Here is a 16,162-nt window from a genome sequence, read left to right on the forward strand (position 1 = left end):
TTGATGTGAAAGCAATAAATCCATCTGCTGCCTTCTGCATGCCACCCGCTATTGGGGATCAAGCCTGAAACTCCAGCATGTGCCCTGACTGGGAATGGAACTGGCAACCTTTTGGTGTATGGTATGACACCCAATCAACTAAGCCACATAGGCCAGGGCTGGCAATGTTGGTTTTCTTTTCTTTAGCAGGGGTTCTCAACCTGTGGGTCGCAACCCCTTTGGGGGTCGAACGACCCTTTCACAGGGGTCACCTAAGACATACAGTAGCAAAATTAGTTGTGAAGTAGCAACAAAAATAATTTCATGGTTGGGGGTTACTACAACATGAGGAACTGTATTAAAGGGCTGCAGCATTAGGAAGGTTGAGAACCACTGCTTTAGAGAGAGAGGGAGAGGGAGAGATAGAACCATCAATGAGAGAGAACATTGATTGGCTGCATCCTTCCCTCCCTTCCACTGGGGATTGGGCCCACAACCTGAGCATGTGTCCGGACAGGGTATTGAACCTGTGACCTCTTGGTGCATGGGAAGATGCTCAACCACTGAGCCACACCAGCTAGGCAATATTTCTTAGACTAAGCATTGGTTATATTAATGTGTACTTTACAATTTTACTTCTCTTTAAACTGTACTTGTTTGATACCCTCTTCTGTATTGCAGATTTTATAACTTTTAATTTAAAAAATTTATTTAGACAATACCAATTTTAAAAAATACATGTATATGTATCTATAAAAATAAATGAATTATGTCCTGGCTAGTTTGGCTCAGTGTTTAGAGTGTTGGCCTGCAGACTGAAGGGTCATGGGTTTGATTCCAGTCAAGGGCATGTACCTGGGTTGCAGGTTCAATCCCAGAACCTGTGCTCTCTTGCATCAATGTTTCTCTCTCTCCCTCTACTCTCTCTGAAAAGATCAATGGAAAAGTATCCTAGGGTGAGGATTAACAACAAAAAGAACTGAAATACAACAAAATGGATGGTGGGGGTATGGGTGGATTTTACCTTTTAAACCATTATTTTTCTTAAATTCTTGTGCTGCCTTTTCCTTTTAAGGTAGTAGTAATCACTAGCAAATACCAGCACTAGAAACAGATATGCCAGACCAGTGTTACTTCTGGTATAATCTCAATTTCATCAAGGAATGTGATCATTTCTAAAAATGCAGAAATGCAGACTGAAAAATAGCACATTTGGTGGTTTGGGAATAACATCCTGTATTTCCTCCAGAATTTGGAAACAACTGAGTTGCAGAAGAGATCATCACCTTCATAATTAACCAAGTTAAAGAACATGTTTTTCTTACCTGTAGCAATGGAGACTAATAGGTCCCTATCCCTGAACTCATTGCTGGACTAGCTAGACAACTGTAGACCTCCCCCATGGGTAAACCAAGTTAAACTTTTTAGGATATATGTCTTTCAACTTATATATTTTCTTCTTCTTTTAGCACCCTGAAAATGCCTTAGCTCCTTCAAGGACCTTTTGCTTCATTACTTATATAACATTAGTTGCTCATATAGCTGTCCTGCCTCCCCCAACTAAGTTATGTTCCTGGAGTTCGGACTATCTTATTCAGTTTTGACACTTCTAGCAGACCATTATGTACGTGATAAATGTTCAAACGCTTCCACATTTGTGCTATGTACTAAGAGCCATATGAGTAGAGGTCAACGTAAGAACTTTAGAAACTAAAGAAAGAACAAGAAACTAGAATTGGACCAATGACAAAAATATAGCTACTGGCCCGGCTGGTATGGCTCAATGGTTGAGCGTCGAACCATGCACCAAGAGGTCGCCCGTTTGATGCACAGGTTGTGGGCCAAATCCCCAGTGGGGGACATGCAGGAGGCAGCCAATCAACATTCTCGCTCATCGATGTTTCTGTCTCTCTCCCTCTCCCTTCCTCTCTAAAATCAATAAAGAAAAAAACTAAAAAAAAAAAAATGTATATATATGTATATATATATACACACACACACATGTATGTGTGTATGTGTGTGTGTGTAGCTTCTGTTAAGTGCTTGTATATGACGGACACTGATTTTAAATGTTTTATAAACATCTCATTATATTCTCATTATAGTAGATATTACCTCAGTCATAGACAAAGAAATAGAAACATACTGCTAATAAAATCATTTGTGTGAAGTCATACAACCATGATTTGAATTTGATGGTAAAGCACTGAAACGATATTGAGCTACACTGAAACAAGACAGTTAAGCCTTCGGAGATCTATCCTTTAACTAGTATTTGTAAGGCAATACTACATGGTGGTTGAGAAAGAAGGCTCTGGAACCAGGCTGCAGTGGTATTCAGATTCTAATTATTGCCATATGGGCAGGTTTCCCAACCTCTCTATGCCTTCATTTTTCTCATCTATAAACAAGAATTCACAAGTTCATTGGATAATTGCAAAGATAAAATGTATCAATACAAGTAAAACATCAGCACACCATGAGGCACAGGGTAAGCATTCAATAAATGTTAACCTCTATTTACTATTATTTATTTTGTAGAATTGTGCCCAGAAACCAGAATGTCCTGTGTGACTACATTATCAAGGGAAAGAAAAAAAAAAATGAGGTAACTTGGCATCATACAATCTGAGGTTAATTTACTTAAAAACTAAGAGTTTTCTAGGAAACTGAAGGCTAAACTGCCTTTCACACAAACTTTCCGTAGGAAATGCAAAAAGGTTAAAAATGAGGCAGTTGAGAGGCGGTACAGGTTTCCCCTGCTATCTGAAAGCAGAGTGCTCCTATGAAACCTTTCCTAAGCATAAATGGGATAAAGCAAAACAGCAATTATCATTAATTTATATGAAAAAATTTTTAAGCATTCCCAGACCCCAAAATAACATACCAAATAACACATAAAACCTAAAATAACACTGACATATAGTAAAGCAGTGCCACTCATGCTGCTCAGGGTACGTGCTGCCTCTGGAATGGTTCCCTGAAAAACAGATGCGGAATGCTATCTTCACCATTTCTCATCAAAGGAAAATCCTCTCTGGATTTCTTCCAGTTAGTGAAAACAGGTACATATAATGCAGATATTTGTAAAAGCAAAGTGGTATACCATAAGCTTTCAAAAAGTAGGAGATACCTGTATTCCTCTTCTTTTTTTTCTTGGCCAGTCCAAGATGTTTCGATGAAAATACCAAATAAATAGTCACTCTCTTGCTACAAAAATGTAATCCAAGCTGCAAGTTCAAAAGAAGTTTTAAAAAGATTTAAATCCTGACAGAAACAAGTCAGTTTGTTGAAAGATTTTTTTTATTCTACAAGGGTTGATGCAACCCTACAGAACCAACATCTGTTTAGATAAATTTGTTTTTCTTTTCAGAAGTAAATAAAAACCCCTCTGATTTATTTATATATTAATTTGTTTAATTTTTGAAAACAATAGTCACAGGGTCTGCTTTGTCCTATTTAACTATCAATGTTACACATTTATAAACTAAAGCAAATATAGATAGTACAGAGATTTAAATGAAATCTTTCAAATAATAAAACTGCTTCTCAGTCCATTGCTTTTTCAAAGATGATTAGCATCAAGCCACAATGAAAGTTAAGAACCACACACCATTTGTTTCTTTTAATAGAAAAAAGAATGTTTAGATTATTAGCAATCTTATAATGTATCTTCACAGTTGGAATTTTAGTATAAACTTGTATATCAAGTCCCTTTCCATTATTTATTCTACTTAAAAAATATATACAGCTAATGATGTTTAAATATTCTGAGCCATATGTCCAAATATAAATATTTGGGAAATTCAAACTGCTATATCAAGTTATGAAAGAATTAAGGAAGAAGAATGAGCTACAAATTATACAGGAGGAGGAAGAAAAAAAAAGTTTACTTAACAGTTATATCTGGATAGATATGTATTTTCTCATTTATATATACATACCCAGTTTGAGTATAGGCAGCCATCAAACATTAACCAGATATATACAGACTAAACTAAGCCTGTACTATTTTCTACAACAGGTAACAGTGGTGATTTCAAACATTTAAATATATCTCAACAGTTTTATCACAAATTATTTGTAGTAATAGTCTAATATTACGAAGTTTTGATAGGCAGAGATGAAATAACCGCATTATCTATGCCAAACTCGGCACCTGATGGTACCTGACTCTGTTTAATTATGGTCTAAGTATCTGAACACAAAGAGCAGACAGGTAACCAGAACGGACATTTAACATACACCCATGCTTATGAGTCACATTAACATTAGTGTTGAAAATTTTCAAATCTAAATACCGAGGGACACTTATAAAGCTGCAAGACAACGCCAATATAAGAATCCAAATGGTAAAGTTACAAAATCTTAAACTTCATTTTTAAGCTGATATTAAGGATTAGATATGTGATCTTCAAAACATTTAAAATTAAAGGGTTGAAGTTGAAAACACATTTATCCCTTGCTACACTGCATTTGAAATTAGCCAGCATGACAACTTTAATTCCTTTTGCTCTTACATGCAGTAGTATACTTGTATATATGTATTTTAAGAGCTTAAAATTGAGTTAACTTTTAGTCAGTAGTGGTAACTAGAATCGCTATCCAATCAGTATTCTATGGTACCACATATCGAAGTCTGTACAATATGAATCTTATTCAGCACTTATAACCTTTGGGTGGGGAAGGAATGCATGGCAAAAAAAACAGTTGCAATTTCTTTTTAACAGCAGAAAAGCTTTAAACATCTATACAATTTTGCAATATCTTGGATTCTATCTCAGAATACTTAAAACAAAATCTTATTTCAGTTAGCTCAATCTATACAAGTTATAAAATACAAACACATTTTAAACCATTTAGTATACAGAATATGCACTATTTAATATTCATTAAATGCAGTACAATGAGGATTATCAAATAAAAAACACACACAGCATTCTAAATTTTTAAATCATTTTAGGGATGCTAACCAGGGATTATACAAATTACATGTGCAAGACAAAAAAGAAAGAAAGAATGAAAGGAAGAGAAAAAGAAAAAAGAAAGAAAAAAAATCCAAAGAAACTAACTTCTCAGTGCATCACACCTATTGGGATTAAATGTATGGCACTATTACAATATTAATATTATAACTGTCAATTTAAGCTGGGAATGACTCAAAAACATTAAAGCCACATAATGGCAAGAACCAGCCAATTAAATGTTTAAATGAAACAGATCACCTTTTTTCTTTGTAAAAGCACTGAAAATGTTAATTGACAGATGATTCAATAAAAAATTTCACTTTTCTTTTGCCCCTATAAGACATTGTAGTATCTTAAATTTTACTGTATTTATTCTATCTGGTTTGACAGTCTGATTTTTAAGGCCTGTATAAACTCTATTATGTTACCGAAACATACTATTTTCTATGTAGTAAGAATGTCTTTATGAAAAAAATAACATATCTAGTTATAAATCATAGAATGAACCCCCAAAACAAAAATCTGACATTTTCCAAGCTAGTGAAAAATAAGTTATACCATGATGTATCAATTTAAAATTGTATCAATATTAACAAACATTTCTATGGTAGATTTTTTCCCCCATAAAAATTAAACAGTGCAGAATAGGGCTTGGGCTACAGGTAATCACATTTGGTTTTCTGAAAAACAAAACCTTATTTACTATAAACAATTAAAAGGCAATTTCTTCCTCCACAACACATGTAGATATTAAATCGAAGGTTTTAAAAATATTCACTACCTATAAGAAAAGTATTTTTAAATGGCAAAAAGGAATCAAAATACCAAAGTTTAGTGTGCGAAGAGGAGATATAAACAACCAAGAAAAGAGATCATTGATGTTGAATATTTAACATGAATAGCCCAAAATAAGTTCCAAAGTTTTTATACCTTTACAAATAAAAAAAGGTGTCCTTTCCACAGTCTGAGGAATTGTATAGTCCCCCAAACAAGTATATGAGTAAGGTTTTTAAAATGTTGTCAATATTAAGTTCTTCGGTTACCTAAAATTAATTAGAGGACAGCAATATTACAGTGGCAATGGTGCATCAATTCTCAAAACGTAGTTATGATCCAACACGAGTTGTGGTGGTTCTTTTATCTGAGAAAAAGCTTTTCAGAAGAAATACCTGCCCTATGCTAACCACCAGAAGAATGAGGGCTTCTCCTACTGACCAATAGGCCACTCTTGTATTTAGATCCTCTGCTCGGCTTCGGCCTTGAGCTTCTCTCAAACGGAAATGAGTCTGATAGTCGATGACAGACTTCAGAGCTTCATGAATTGAAACACAGGCAGATTCCATCTAAAGAGAAATATTTCCAGTTAGTATGTTTAATACTTTCTGTACAACCCATCTGACATAGTCATCTTTTCTTTTAATTTGATCTTAATTCCTCATTTCACTAACATTCTACTAAACTGTCACTCATTCATTCACATAGTTATGCCAGAGGTCCTGGCAGTGCGATCCTTTACTCATTCCCACTAGTACAACTGGTAAGTTAGAGATCCTACAAAGCAGCTGCTTGCCCCAAACTAAAATGTCACAGCTGTGGCACCTATATGCATGGGACACTAGGCTAAAAGTAGCAGAAATATTTATCAGTTAAGGTTCGTAGCTATAAAATTTCAAACCCAGATTCCCTGAAGAGAAATGATTAGGAAGAGATTGGTGCTGGGGTCGATGCTCAACCACTGAACCAAGGAAGAAGAGATTGGATAGATCAGTAAATATGACCAATACAACTATAAATCAAATTCCAAATATATATATATAAAAAAAATAAAGTAATGGCATAAAAAGATTGTTATTCGAACAATTTAAAAACTAACTGAATCTGAAAATTATAGGTCATAGTAGGAATATCTCTATTTTTTACACTTACCAGTTTGCTAAATAAGTTTTTTTCCCCTCGTGCCAGTCAACTAAACCAATTAATATACATGTTCTCAATAGTATACAAGTTTCAGTTTCACTGTGTAATTGGTTTGTGAGCCTTCCTCTGATGATGCCTTACCTTTTAATACATTAATAATACCACCTAAATTGAGAAAAGTTTGTCTTAATTTTACTTTATTACTTTTTTATATATGTTTTTATTAATTCCAGAGAGAGAGTGGAAGGGAGGGGTGAAAGAGAGAAACATCAAGACAGAGAACTACTGATTGTCTGTCTCCTGCATGCCCCCTACTGGGGATCAAGTCTGAAACCCAGGCATGTGCCCTGACAGGGAATCAAACCAGCAACCTCTTGGTGAATGGGATCATGCTCAACCAACTGAGCCACACAAGCCAGGGCAGAGTTTGTCTTAATTCTAATTGGCATGTCGACATGAGAAAATAATTCAAAAATTTAATAAAGTTCTGCCAAGTATGTATAAAAAGAATAATTATAAAAAATATTCCAGCCCTGGCTGGTCTGGCTCAGTAGTTGGAGCATCAGCCCATGTATCAATGAGACCTGGGTTCGGTTCTAGCCAAGGGCACGTGCCTTAGTTGTGGTTCGTCCCTGACCCTCATCAGGGTCTCGGGGGAGGCAACAGTGGAGGTGTCTCTCTCGCATTGATGTTTCTCTTCTCTCTCTCTCCTTCTCTTCCTCTCTCCTAATCTGTCTAAAGATAAATAAAAAAAATGTCCTCAGGTGATGATTAAAAAAAAAATTCCATTTAAGATGCTTTTAAAAAGTAGAAAATTATAAAATCTACAGATTGATTTACCTATTAGACTACTCAAATGTTCTTGCCGTTCCTGTTTTAGGCCCCTAGGAATGAAAGATTAGCAAAACTGTGCCAAAATGAATGATTTCTAAATTTGTGGTAAGAGGCTAGAGAAGTGCATGGGCATTTTTTTGCTTTCTATGTATTTTCAATATATATGGTCTAAGGATTCTTTCCCTGGAAAACATGCATAACAGCAAGGATTTGACACAAATTTAGAATGTTTAAAGATTCCCTGAAGCCTAACCAATGGGGTATGGATTGAGAACTTCTGGATTAGAGGAAATACAGAAATTAAGGGACTACTTGCATAGATTCAATACACTTTTTCAGATGGTGTTGTTTCCCTTTAATTTCTCTTTACCTTTAAAGTGAAAATGTTCATATCATATTCAAAAGTACAGAGAATAGAACAATGAACCTCCATGTCAATAATTAACATATGGCTGATCTTGTTCCATCTTTATTCTCCACCAGTTTTCCTCCCCACACCAATTATTTTAAAGCAAAACCCAGATATTTTATCATTTCAGTTATACTTTTATACATGTTTATTTCATAAAGGTAACACTTTACAAATATATATAACCCCAGTAGCATTACAACACATAAAGTAATTTAAAAGTTTCTTTATATCAAATATAAAGTTAGTTTTCAAATTTCCCCAAATGCCTCAAAAGTTGTTCACAAATCAGAGTCCAAACAATGTCAACACAGTAATCAGGTTGATATGTCTTTTAAGTCTTCTTTAATCCTTCAGTTCTCTGCCTTCTTTTCCCCTTCCCATCTATTTATTGAAGAAACTGGGGCCTCAATCCTGTAGTATTTCCCACTTCCTGAATTTTGATGACTGTTTCCATGGTGTTCCTCTATCCTTTGTATTTCTTATAAACTGGTAGTTGGAGCTAGTGACTTGATGGGATTCAGGTATAATGTTCTTAAAGGGAACATTGCATAGGCAATGTTGTGTACTTCATTACTGCCTATTATCAGAAGACACATAATGTCGTTATCTCTCCATTTGTGAAATATTAGATTTAGGTGATATAGTCTTATCTACCCATTCTAAGGTTTCCCATCTGCCCTTCACCTAATGGTTTTAGCACTGACTGGTGATTACTGCCTACTCTAGACCCAGCATTTTATTAGTGGTTAAAAAATAGTGATTTAGTAAAACCTATCATTCATTCTATATTTATTAGCTAGTAATGTTTTCCAATTTCAAAGTATGAACAGTTGCTTTATAAGTATCCCTATTGTATGAGAGACTTACTAGCTTGCTTGCTTGCTTTATTTATTTATTTATTTTTATCCTCACCCAAGGACATTTTTCCATTTTTTTGTTCAGACAGAGTGGGAGGGAGAGAGAGGAAGAGAGAGAGAGAGAGAGAAAGAAACATCAACGTGAAAGGGACACATCGAGTGGCTGACACCCGCACGACCAACCAGGGCCGGGGACAAACTGCAACCGAGGTACATGCCCTTAGCAGGAACCAAACCTGAGTCTCTCTGGACCGCAGGCTGATACTCTAACCGCTGAGCCAAACTGGCCAGGGCATTAGCTTTTTGAAAGTAGAAAAATAAAACTAAGATTTTAAAAAATGTGATACAAAATACAGGTTAAGTGATACTAATTGCTTTATGACCACTCATTTCTTACATTTATCTATTTAGGTTTTAAGAGCAAGCTACCTTCTTACACAAATTAAAATTCATAAAGGTTAAGTTATAAACCATGGCCCTAAAGAAAAATCTTTGTTTACAAAGAAAAGTGCTGTTTACACAGAATGTTAAAATAAAGAGATTTCTAGAAATAAGAGCATTGGAACACATCTTATTTAAGTCTACAATAAGTTTATGAATTAAGGCTATTATACATTATTAAAAACTACCTCTATTATCACATGACTTTGGCCAAGGGACTAACTAGAATATGGGAACAATGAAATACCAGTTTAAGGTTTTAACAAGCAGGTGTTAAATAATTCCTGAGTATCTTTTAGATATAATCTGAGCTCATACTGTATTTGAACTAGAACTAAAATAGCCCTTTCATCACCTGAGCAGTATTTATTCATTGACTTTACATTTCTTTTACTATCTTTCTCTTATTAAACTAGTCTTCAAAATAAAACCCAATTTAGCTTCCTTAATCTATTTTTGTTAGATGACTTATCATTACTCTTTTAATATTTTACCTTAAGTTACAGCAAAAGTTATTGTAACAGCTGCTTGAATAACATAAAATATTGGCATAAAACCATCTGTGGTATTTTTATATATTAATTAAAGCATCATTTTGCTTCTAGTTATACCAATCTGCTATGTTATGGTAGCAACATTCCTCCATGAATTACAGAAAATGCTTCAGAACGCTGGAGCACTGTTTAGACTTCCTAAATTTCCTTTACCATTGATGTTTCTACCTACGTGATTCTCCTATTTTAATGCTTCTTATTTTCTTTACACTTAAAAATTCATAAAATCCTTTAACACCGGTCTTCACTGAAAAGTCTGAAGTTCTCTGTGAAATGCCTATTCTACTGTAATAATTAAGATAAGTCTTAATGATTGTGTTAAAAGTCAAAATTCTGTGTTTATCCACAAGTTAATGCATATAAACTATGCGTTTTCTCCCTTTACATAACACCAACATTATAGTGTTGACTTTTTATTTACCTGGGTAAGAGCACTGACTCGGTTCTCACTAGGAAACAGAGGTGGGTCTTCTCCAACTTGAAAATCAAAATATACAGTTTTATGTGTGAACGTAGAAAATTCATTGCTGAAGCAAAATTTGTATGTCCCATTTTTGGAAGCCGTGAAGGTAAAACTGTCATACTGTTTCTTCATCTCTTTGTATAACACATTGCCATCGGGATCTTCTAATCGACAATCTACGTCATAGTGACCACCAGTAATCACCTATAAAGAGAGAAAAAAAAAGAGATCACTGTAATTAACAAGTTTTATAAATTACCAGATTTCCTGCTAAAATGGCAAGAAAGTTATAGGCTACGGACCTTTACTATCACAGACAATTTTATATATTTTTTATTCCTACCAGTGGATAGAACTTGGGAGGCCAATTTCAGTTCAACTAAAGATTTATAAAAACTGAACAAATCTCATGCTAGGAGAGAGGAAACTAGCTAATTAGCCAGACAACTTTCAGTTAATGTAGGTTTCTGATATCACTGAATTCTCCCAAACAATCCTACCAAGGGGTTTTTTCACCCCTCCATCGGACAAACTGACATTAAGATAAACTCGAACTAGTGTCATGTAATATTTACCTTCCACACATTTTCTCACCTAATTTTCTATTAGTATCATTCAAGCACAGACATGGATAATATAGTGAAGTAGTAAAAGTAGGTCAGTCCTTAGCACAACACCCCATCATAGACTCAAACTAATTTTACTGCCAAATTACAAATAGATTGTGCTTAAATTCTTTTACAGGTCAGTTATATAGAAATTGATACATATTTTGTTTTAAACTACATTATTAATTGAATAGACCTGTGGACTGTTCAAAGAGTATCATCATCATTTATAAACGTGTTTTAAGAGAAACATAAATGATTAAACAATACTGTTTATATACTAATGACTAAAGCAAAAACAAAACAGAACACAAAAACAAAAAGATCTTTTATCTGGGAAGTTAAAAGCACACTGAAAGGAAAGCTGAGAGTTTATAAATGTGTAACATTGAGAGTAAAGAAAATGTTCCTGGAGAGGATTTTGGAGCTATTTTCAAAGGCTTGTATTTAATCATTACAATTTGGGCAACTTGGGTTGTCCAAATGAAGGGGGGTGGGATTTTTCCTGAAGTAACTGGACAATCATAATAAGACAGAAAAGGGAAGAAGGATTAAAGAGAAGCACGGCCTCTTTATATGAGAAAGAAATGAGTGGGAAGAAAGAGGGAGGAGATAGGAGAAGAAACATAGGATGCATGTATCCACTTGAGTAAGAAGTGATGAGGAAGAGACAGTGGGTTTGAGGGTTCCCAACCAACATGAGTCGGGGTGGCACAAGCATGTATTTTCAAGCTTAAACACTTCTGGTTAGCATAATACTTAACATTCTAGATCTGCAAAACAGAGATCAAACTTTGGACTTTAAAGAAGAATGGATTTATGTGATCTTTTGTCACCTTAGAGATATGAAGTATAACTGAACTATATTAGAAGATCATTTTGATAATTAAATTATGTACTTGGGAAACTATAAAAATATGTGAAATTAATATAGAGACAATGTTTTGACACAAAAAGTGTCTTTATCAATTGGGCAATTACCCCTGCCCCCAAAAGTCAACAAATTTTTTTCCAGGTGAAAATAATGACATCATTTTTATACACCCAATTATTCATATTCAGTGTTGTACTTTGAATAATCAAAGACATACAGAATAGGACCAGAACTGACCATCATGATACTTTTCTTGCAACAGACTTTCAAACAAGTAATCTCATTTCAGATAATAGTAACCCTTTACAAGCTGTCTGGTCATATAAAATAGAAACTTGGAATCATCCCAAATTAAGTGTTTATACTTGTCTGGTTAAACAACAGGATTCTCTTGATGTTTTTGCCTTTCTCAAATTCATCCCATCTTTTCCATTCCTAATCCACAATCCAGACAGGACTATTTTTTTTTTAAATCCTCACCCAAGGACATTTTTACATTTATCCTCAGATAGAGCAGGAGGGATAAAGGGAAGAAGAGAGAGAGAGAAACATCGATGTGAGAGAAACACATCGACTGGTTGCCACCCACACGACCCCAACTGGGGCCAGGGACAAATTGCAACTGAGGTACGCGCCCTTAGCGGAACCGAACCCGGGTCTCTCTGGTCCGTGGGCCTATGCTCTACACTGCTGAGCCAAACCGGCCAGGACCAGACAGGGCTATTGCCACAATTTCCTAAAAGTTCTTCCACAACCCAATCTCTCATCCCTCTAATCAAGTGTTTTTCAACCTTGATTAACCTCCCTATCCTTCTCCATCCCCCATTCTACTTAAAACCTTTTGATAATCCTGTTTCCTTTTGGAATTCCCCTTTTGATTTCCCCTACAGAAAAATCCAAACCTGTTAACAACAGCATACCATTCCCCTGTACCTCCTCCAGGTAGCTTAGCTCCTTTCATACCCTTTCTCATTCTGTGTTCCAAAAATACCAAACTGTCAGAAGTTCTTGGAAGAGTCTTTGCTTTACAACTTCACTGTAAGTTAGACAGGGTTTATTTACTGAAGAAGAATCACAGGACTCAAAATGACAGTGCTTACAAACCCAGTTTATTACAGGAAAAGAAAACATCACAGGCAAAAGCTGTCTCACAGAAACAGGTCAGGTAAGGGTAGGTTTTGGCTTCTTTGTCCTCCCCCCATGAAGGTTGTAGATAGACATATACTCTCTCTCTCAGATCAGGAACCACCAAGTGTACATGGAACACCTTGGAACCAGCCCAAAAGAGTATTGGCTGGGTTTTTAATATTTTTCTGGTCACATAGGCATATTCCTGATAGGTAACCAGTCTTAATACCATGCCTGTTCCTTAGCCTCTGCCCCATTGTTTTCTGGGTTGCCTAGCAGGAATGTGTTTGCCACATGTTCTGCTCTTTCTGGGTTTCATGTGAATTGCCTATTTCCTCTCCAAAATCCTAGACCCCTGTCCACACCTTCTGCTTTATCTAGCATGGCATGAAAGCCTCCACTGCCCACAGGGTTTCGAGTCTCGTATGTGATACCCCTGCATATACATCCAAAATAAACTTTGTACATTTTCTCCTGTTAATCTGTCTCTGTTAATTTGATTACTAGCCCAGCTAGAACTTAGAAGGTGGGAAGAAAGCTATCTTTTTATGACCCCACAACACCTAGTGTATACTTACTTTGTTGGATTTACCATTATAGGACTGTATGTGTCTATGTAAGCTCCCTGAGGTCAAAGTAAGTCTTACTTATCTTTGGGAGGTATAATAAAGAATTTAATCTGGAACTGCATACTGATTCTGTTACTTGCAATGTTTTAGGACCTTGTGTTTTAACCTATGGGAGCCTCAGTTTTTTCATCAGTAAAAAAGGAATATGAACTATACCTATTTCATTTCATATTGAGTTGTCCTGAGAATTAAGTAATACACATGAAATGCTTGTCATACTGCCTATCACATTACAGTTGTTTTTAGCCCATAATAGTTGTAATAGTAGTGTGTATTCCCAGCACCAAACACTGTGTCTATACATATGAGAATTCAAAAAATGTTTGTTAAATTCAAACAAAATTTTTACTGACAATTTATATTACAATTCTTGCTATCTTCTTTTCTGTCCCATAGTCCTAATCCATAAAGTTAAAAAGCCTAAGGGTCACCCTTAGCCTCCTCTCCCTCACTCACTATAATCAAATTACCAAGTCCTGTTCATTTCACCTACTAAATTATCTCCAATCCTTTTACTTTTCTTCTTCCCCACTGCTAACACCCTAGTCTAAGCCTCAACCACTACAATAGTCTCCTAATCAATCTGTATATCTACTCTAAAATACCTTCCCCACCTGCACAAGTTAATATCCATACAACTACCAAAAATATTTGGATTATGTCACTTCACCGCTTACAACCCTCTGATAGCTTCCCATAGTCTTAGGAAAAACTAAAATCCTTAACACAGCCAGCAAGGCACTACATGGTTTGGCCTCTGCTGACCTCCCCCTCTCCACCTCCATTTCTGACTTCTTACTCCCAAATATATAGGACCTCTCTATAGTCTTCATATTCTCAGTCACTCTTACCATGGGGTTCTTGCAGAGCCTATTCCCTCTTTCCTCTTATTGAGGTATGTGCAATTCATTCTTTACAATTCAGCTTAAACGCACTTGCTAAAGGAAGCCTTCACAGATCCCAAAGACCAGATCATATATCCCCTATTTTCTGCTCTTAAATCAGTTTTGATGAATGAGCAGGTACTAATTAAGAAAAGAAGGGTAGGACAAGGTGGGGAATTAAGAATGCAAGAAAACACTCTCCAGTGTTTTGATCACTTCTGCATCACCAGCACCTAGCACTGAACAGCTGCTCAAGTACGTGAAATAAGTCTACCAAAAAGAACAGAAACAGAGTAAAGATTGTTCTAACCAATTAAAACTACATTCTGCCAAATAAAGTTTCGTTTTACTAGACTCCCAAATGTGAGAAGGGGCCTCTCATTTATTGCAATAATTCTTTCTACACCACCTTGGCAGTTGGTCATCTGGCCTAGAGTGATGCTCGTTCAGTGAGAGGGACCACATTAATCACCAGTCCTAAATATCAATGAAAAAACTAAAAAGCAATAAAGTTAGATATTGGCAGCACCTCAAATCTGATTAAAGCAGAGGTGTAGGTTAGAGAGTCGGGACAGCCACTGGGCACTATAGAGCAGGAATAAGTATTTTTAAAGGAAAGTCTTTTAAGGAAGAAAGCTCAATGGCCTTCAAATGAAGGACATTAGAGAATGGAAAGAAAGTATGGAAGCATTCTTGAAACTCATATATCTTAATATCTGGTGTTAAATTTCTCTCGCCCAAAGTTTAGAAGAGGAAGGCCAAATTCTCTGTATCTGTAACCTAGAGTTGATTTCTGAATCAGCCAAAGATAAAGAAACAAAGTCCGGAGCGGGGCACCAGCAGATCACTCCCCGACCCTGGAACCACGAGCTGGGGCCCTGGGACCGCCAGAGCCTGTCGTACCTGGAACTCGAGGGTGCACTTGGTGCCTTGCGCGATGTCCTCGTAGAAACACTGCTTAGCATTGTCGGGCAGCTCGAAGGTGATCTCGGAGGCGCCGCCGGGTCCCGGCACCAGCAGCAGCAGCAGCGCGAGCAGCCTGCAGCCCCAACGGCCCGCGGCGGCCCCCCAGCCCTGCGCGGAACCCAGCCGCGGCATCCCGAGGCGGTGGCGGCGGCCTCAACAGAGCTGCCGAGAGACGCGGCGGCAGGTCTGCGTGGACTCCCCGCGCGCGGCAGGCCTCAGGCCGAATCGCTCCGAGCCTCGGGGAGATTCGGGTTGATAGAGAGCCGCTGGGGGCGGGTGAGCAGTGCTGAGATCCGGACCTAGGGCCGGGAACCACCTGGGGAGCAGATACTAAAACCTGAACAGAACAGGCGGAAAGGCCTGAGGTGGCCGGAAGTGGGGCGAGTGCTTGGGCAGGGGCGGGGCCTGAGGCACCTGTTCCAGTGACCCGGATGTACTTTCTTGGAACGGAGGGGAGAGACGTCGGAGTGTATACGTGGAAGCTCGCGAGGCGTCGGGTCGGCCTCCTCCGCAGCCGGGGCGAGGGGCGGGGCTAGCGTAATGAGCAGGTGGGCGGAGCCAGAAGAAGGGGTGTGGCCAGCGGGTGCTTGGCCGGGCGTTCGGCCAAAGGAGCAAGGTACCGCCGGGGAGAGTAAGTAGCGTAGGCTTG

At 37.2% G+C, this 16,162-nt stretch overlaps 1 protein-coding gene across 1 annotated transcript; it reads right to left on the minus strand.

The window, feature by feature from the left end:
* Positions 1-3,422: 3,422 nt before the first annotated feature.
* Positions 3,423-15,888, minus strand: TMED7 (transmembrane p24 trafficking protein 7). The gene is made up of 3 exons (XM_036280126.1): positions 15,451-15,888; positions 10,383-10,628; positions 3,423-6,289 (listed from the first exon to the last, which is right to left on the minus strand). Exons 1-3 carry the CDS (start codon positions 15,643-15,645, stop codon positions 6,053-6,055), a joined length of 678 nt encoding a protein of 225 aa, XP_036136019.1. The 5' UTR covers positions 15,646-15,888; the 3' UTR covers positions 3,423-6,052.
* Between the last annotated feature and the right edge of the window lie 274 nt (positions 15,889-16,162).

The sequence above is a fragment of the Molossus molossus genome, unplaced genomic scaffold (genome assembly GCF_014108415.1).
Source record: "Molossus molossus isolate mMolMol1 unplaced genomic scaffold, mMolMol1.p scaffold_m16_p_3, whole genome shotgun sequence".
NCBI lineage: Eukaryota > Metazoa > Chordata > Mammalia > Chiroptera > Molossidae > Molossus > Molossus molossus.

Excerpts from the sequence above, each read along its gene's own strand:
- TMED7 (XM_036280126.1), bottom strand. The coding sequence starts at position 15,645 with ATGCCGCGGCTGGGTTCCGCGCAGGGCTGGGGGGCCGCCGCGGGCCGT. Across the intron at positions 10,629-15,450 it reads AGTGCACCCTCGAGTTCCAG|GTGATTACTGGTGGTCACTA; the intron begins GTACGACAGGCT and ends CTCTCTTTATAG. Across the intron at positions 6,290-10,382 it reads GAGTCAGTGCTCTTACCCAG|ATGGAATCTGCCTGTGTTTC; the intron begins GTAAATAAAAAG and ends ATTTCTCTTTAG.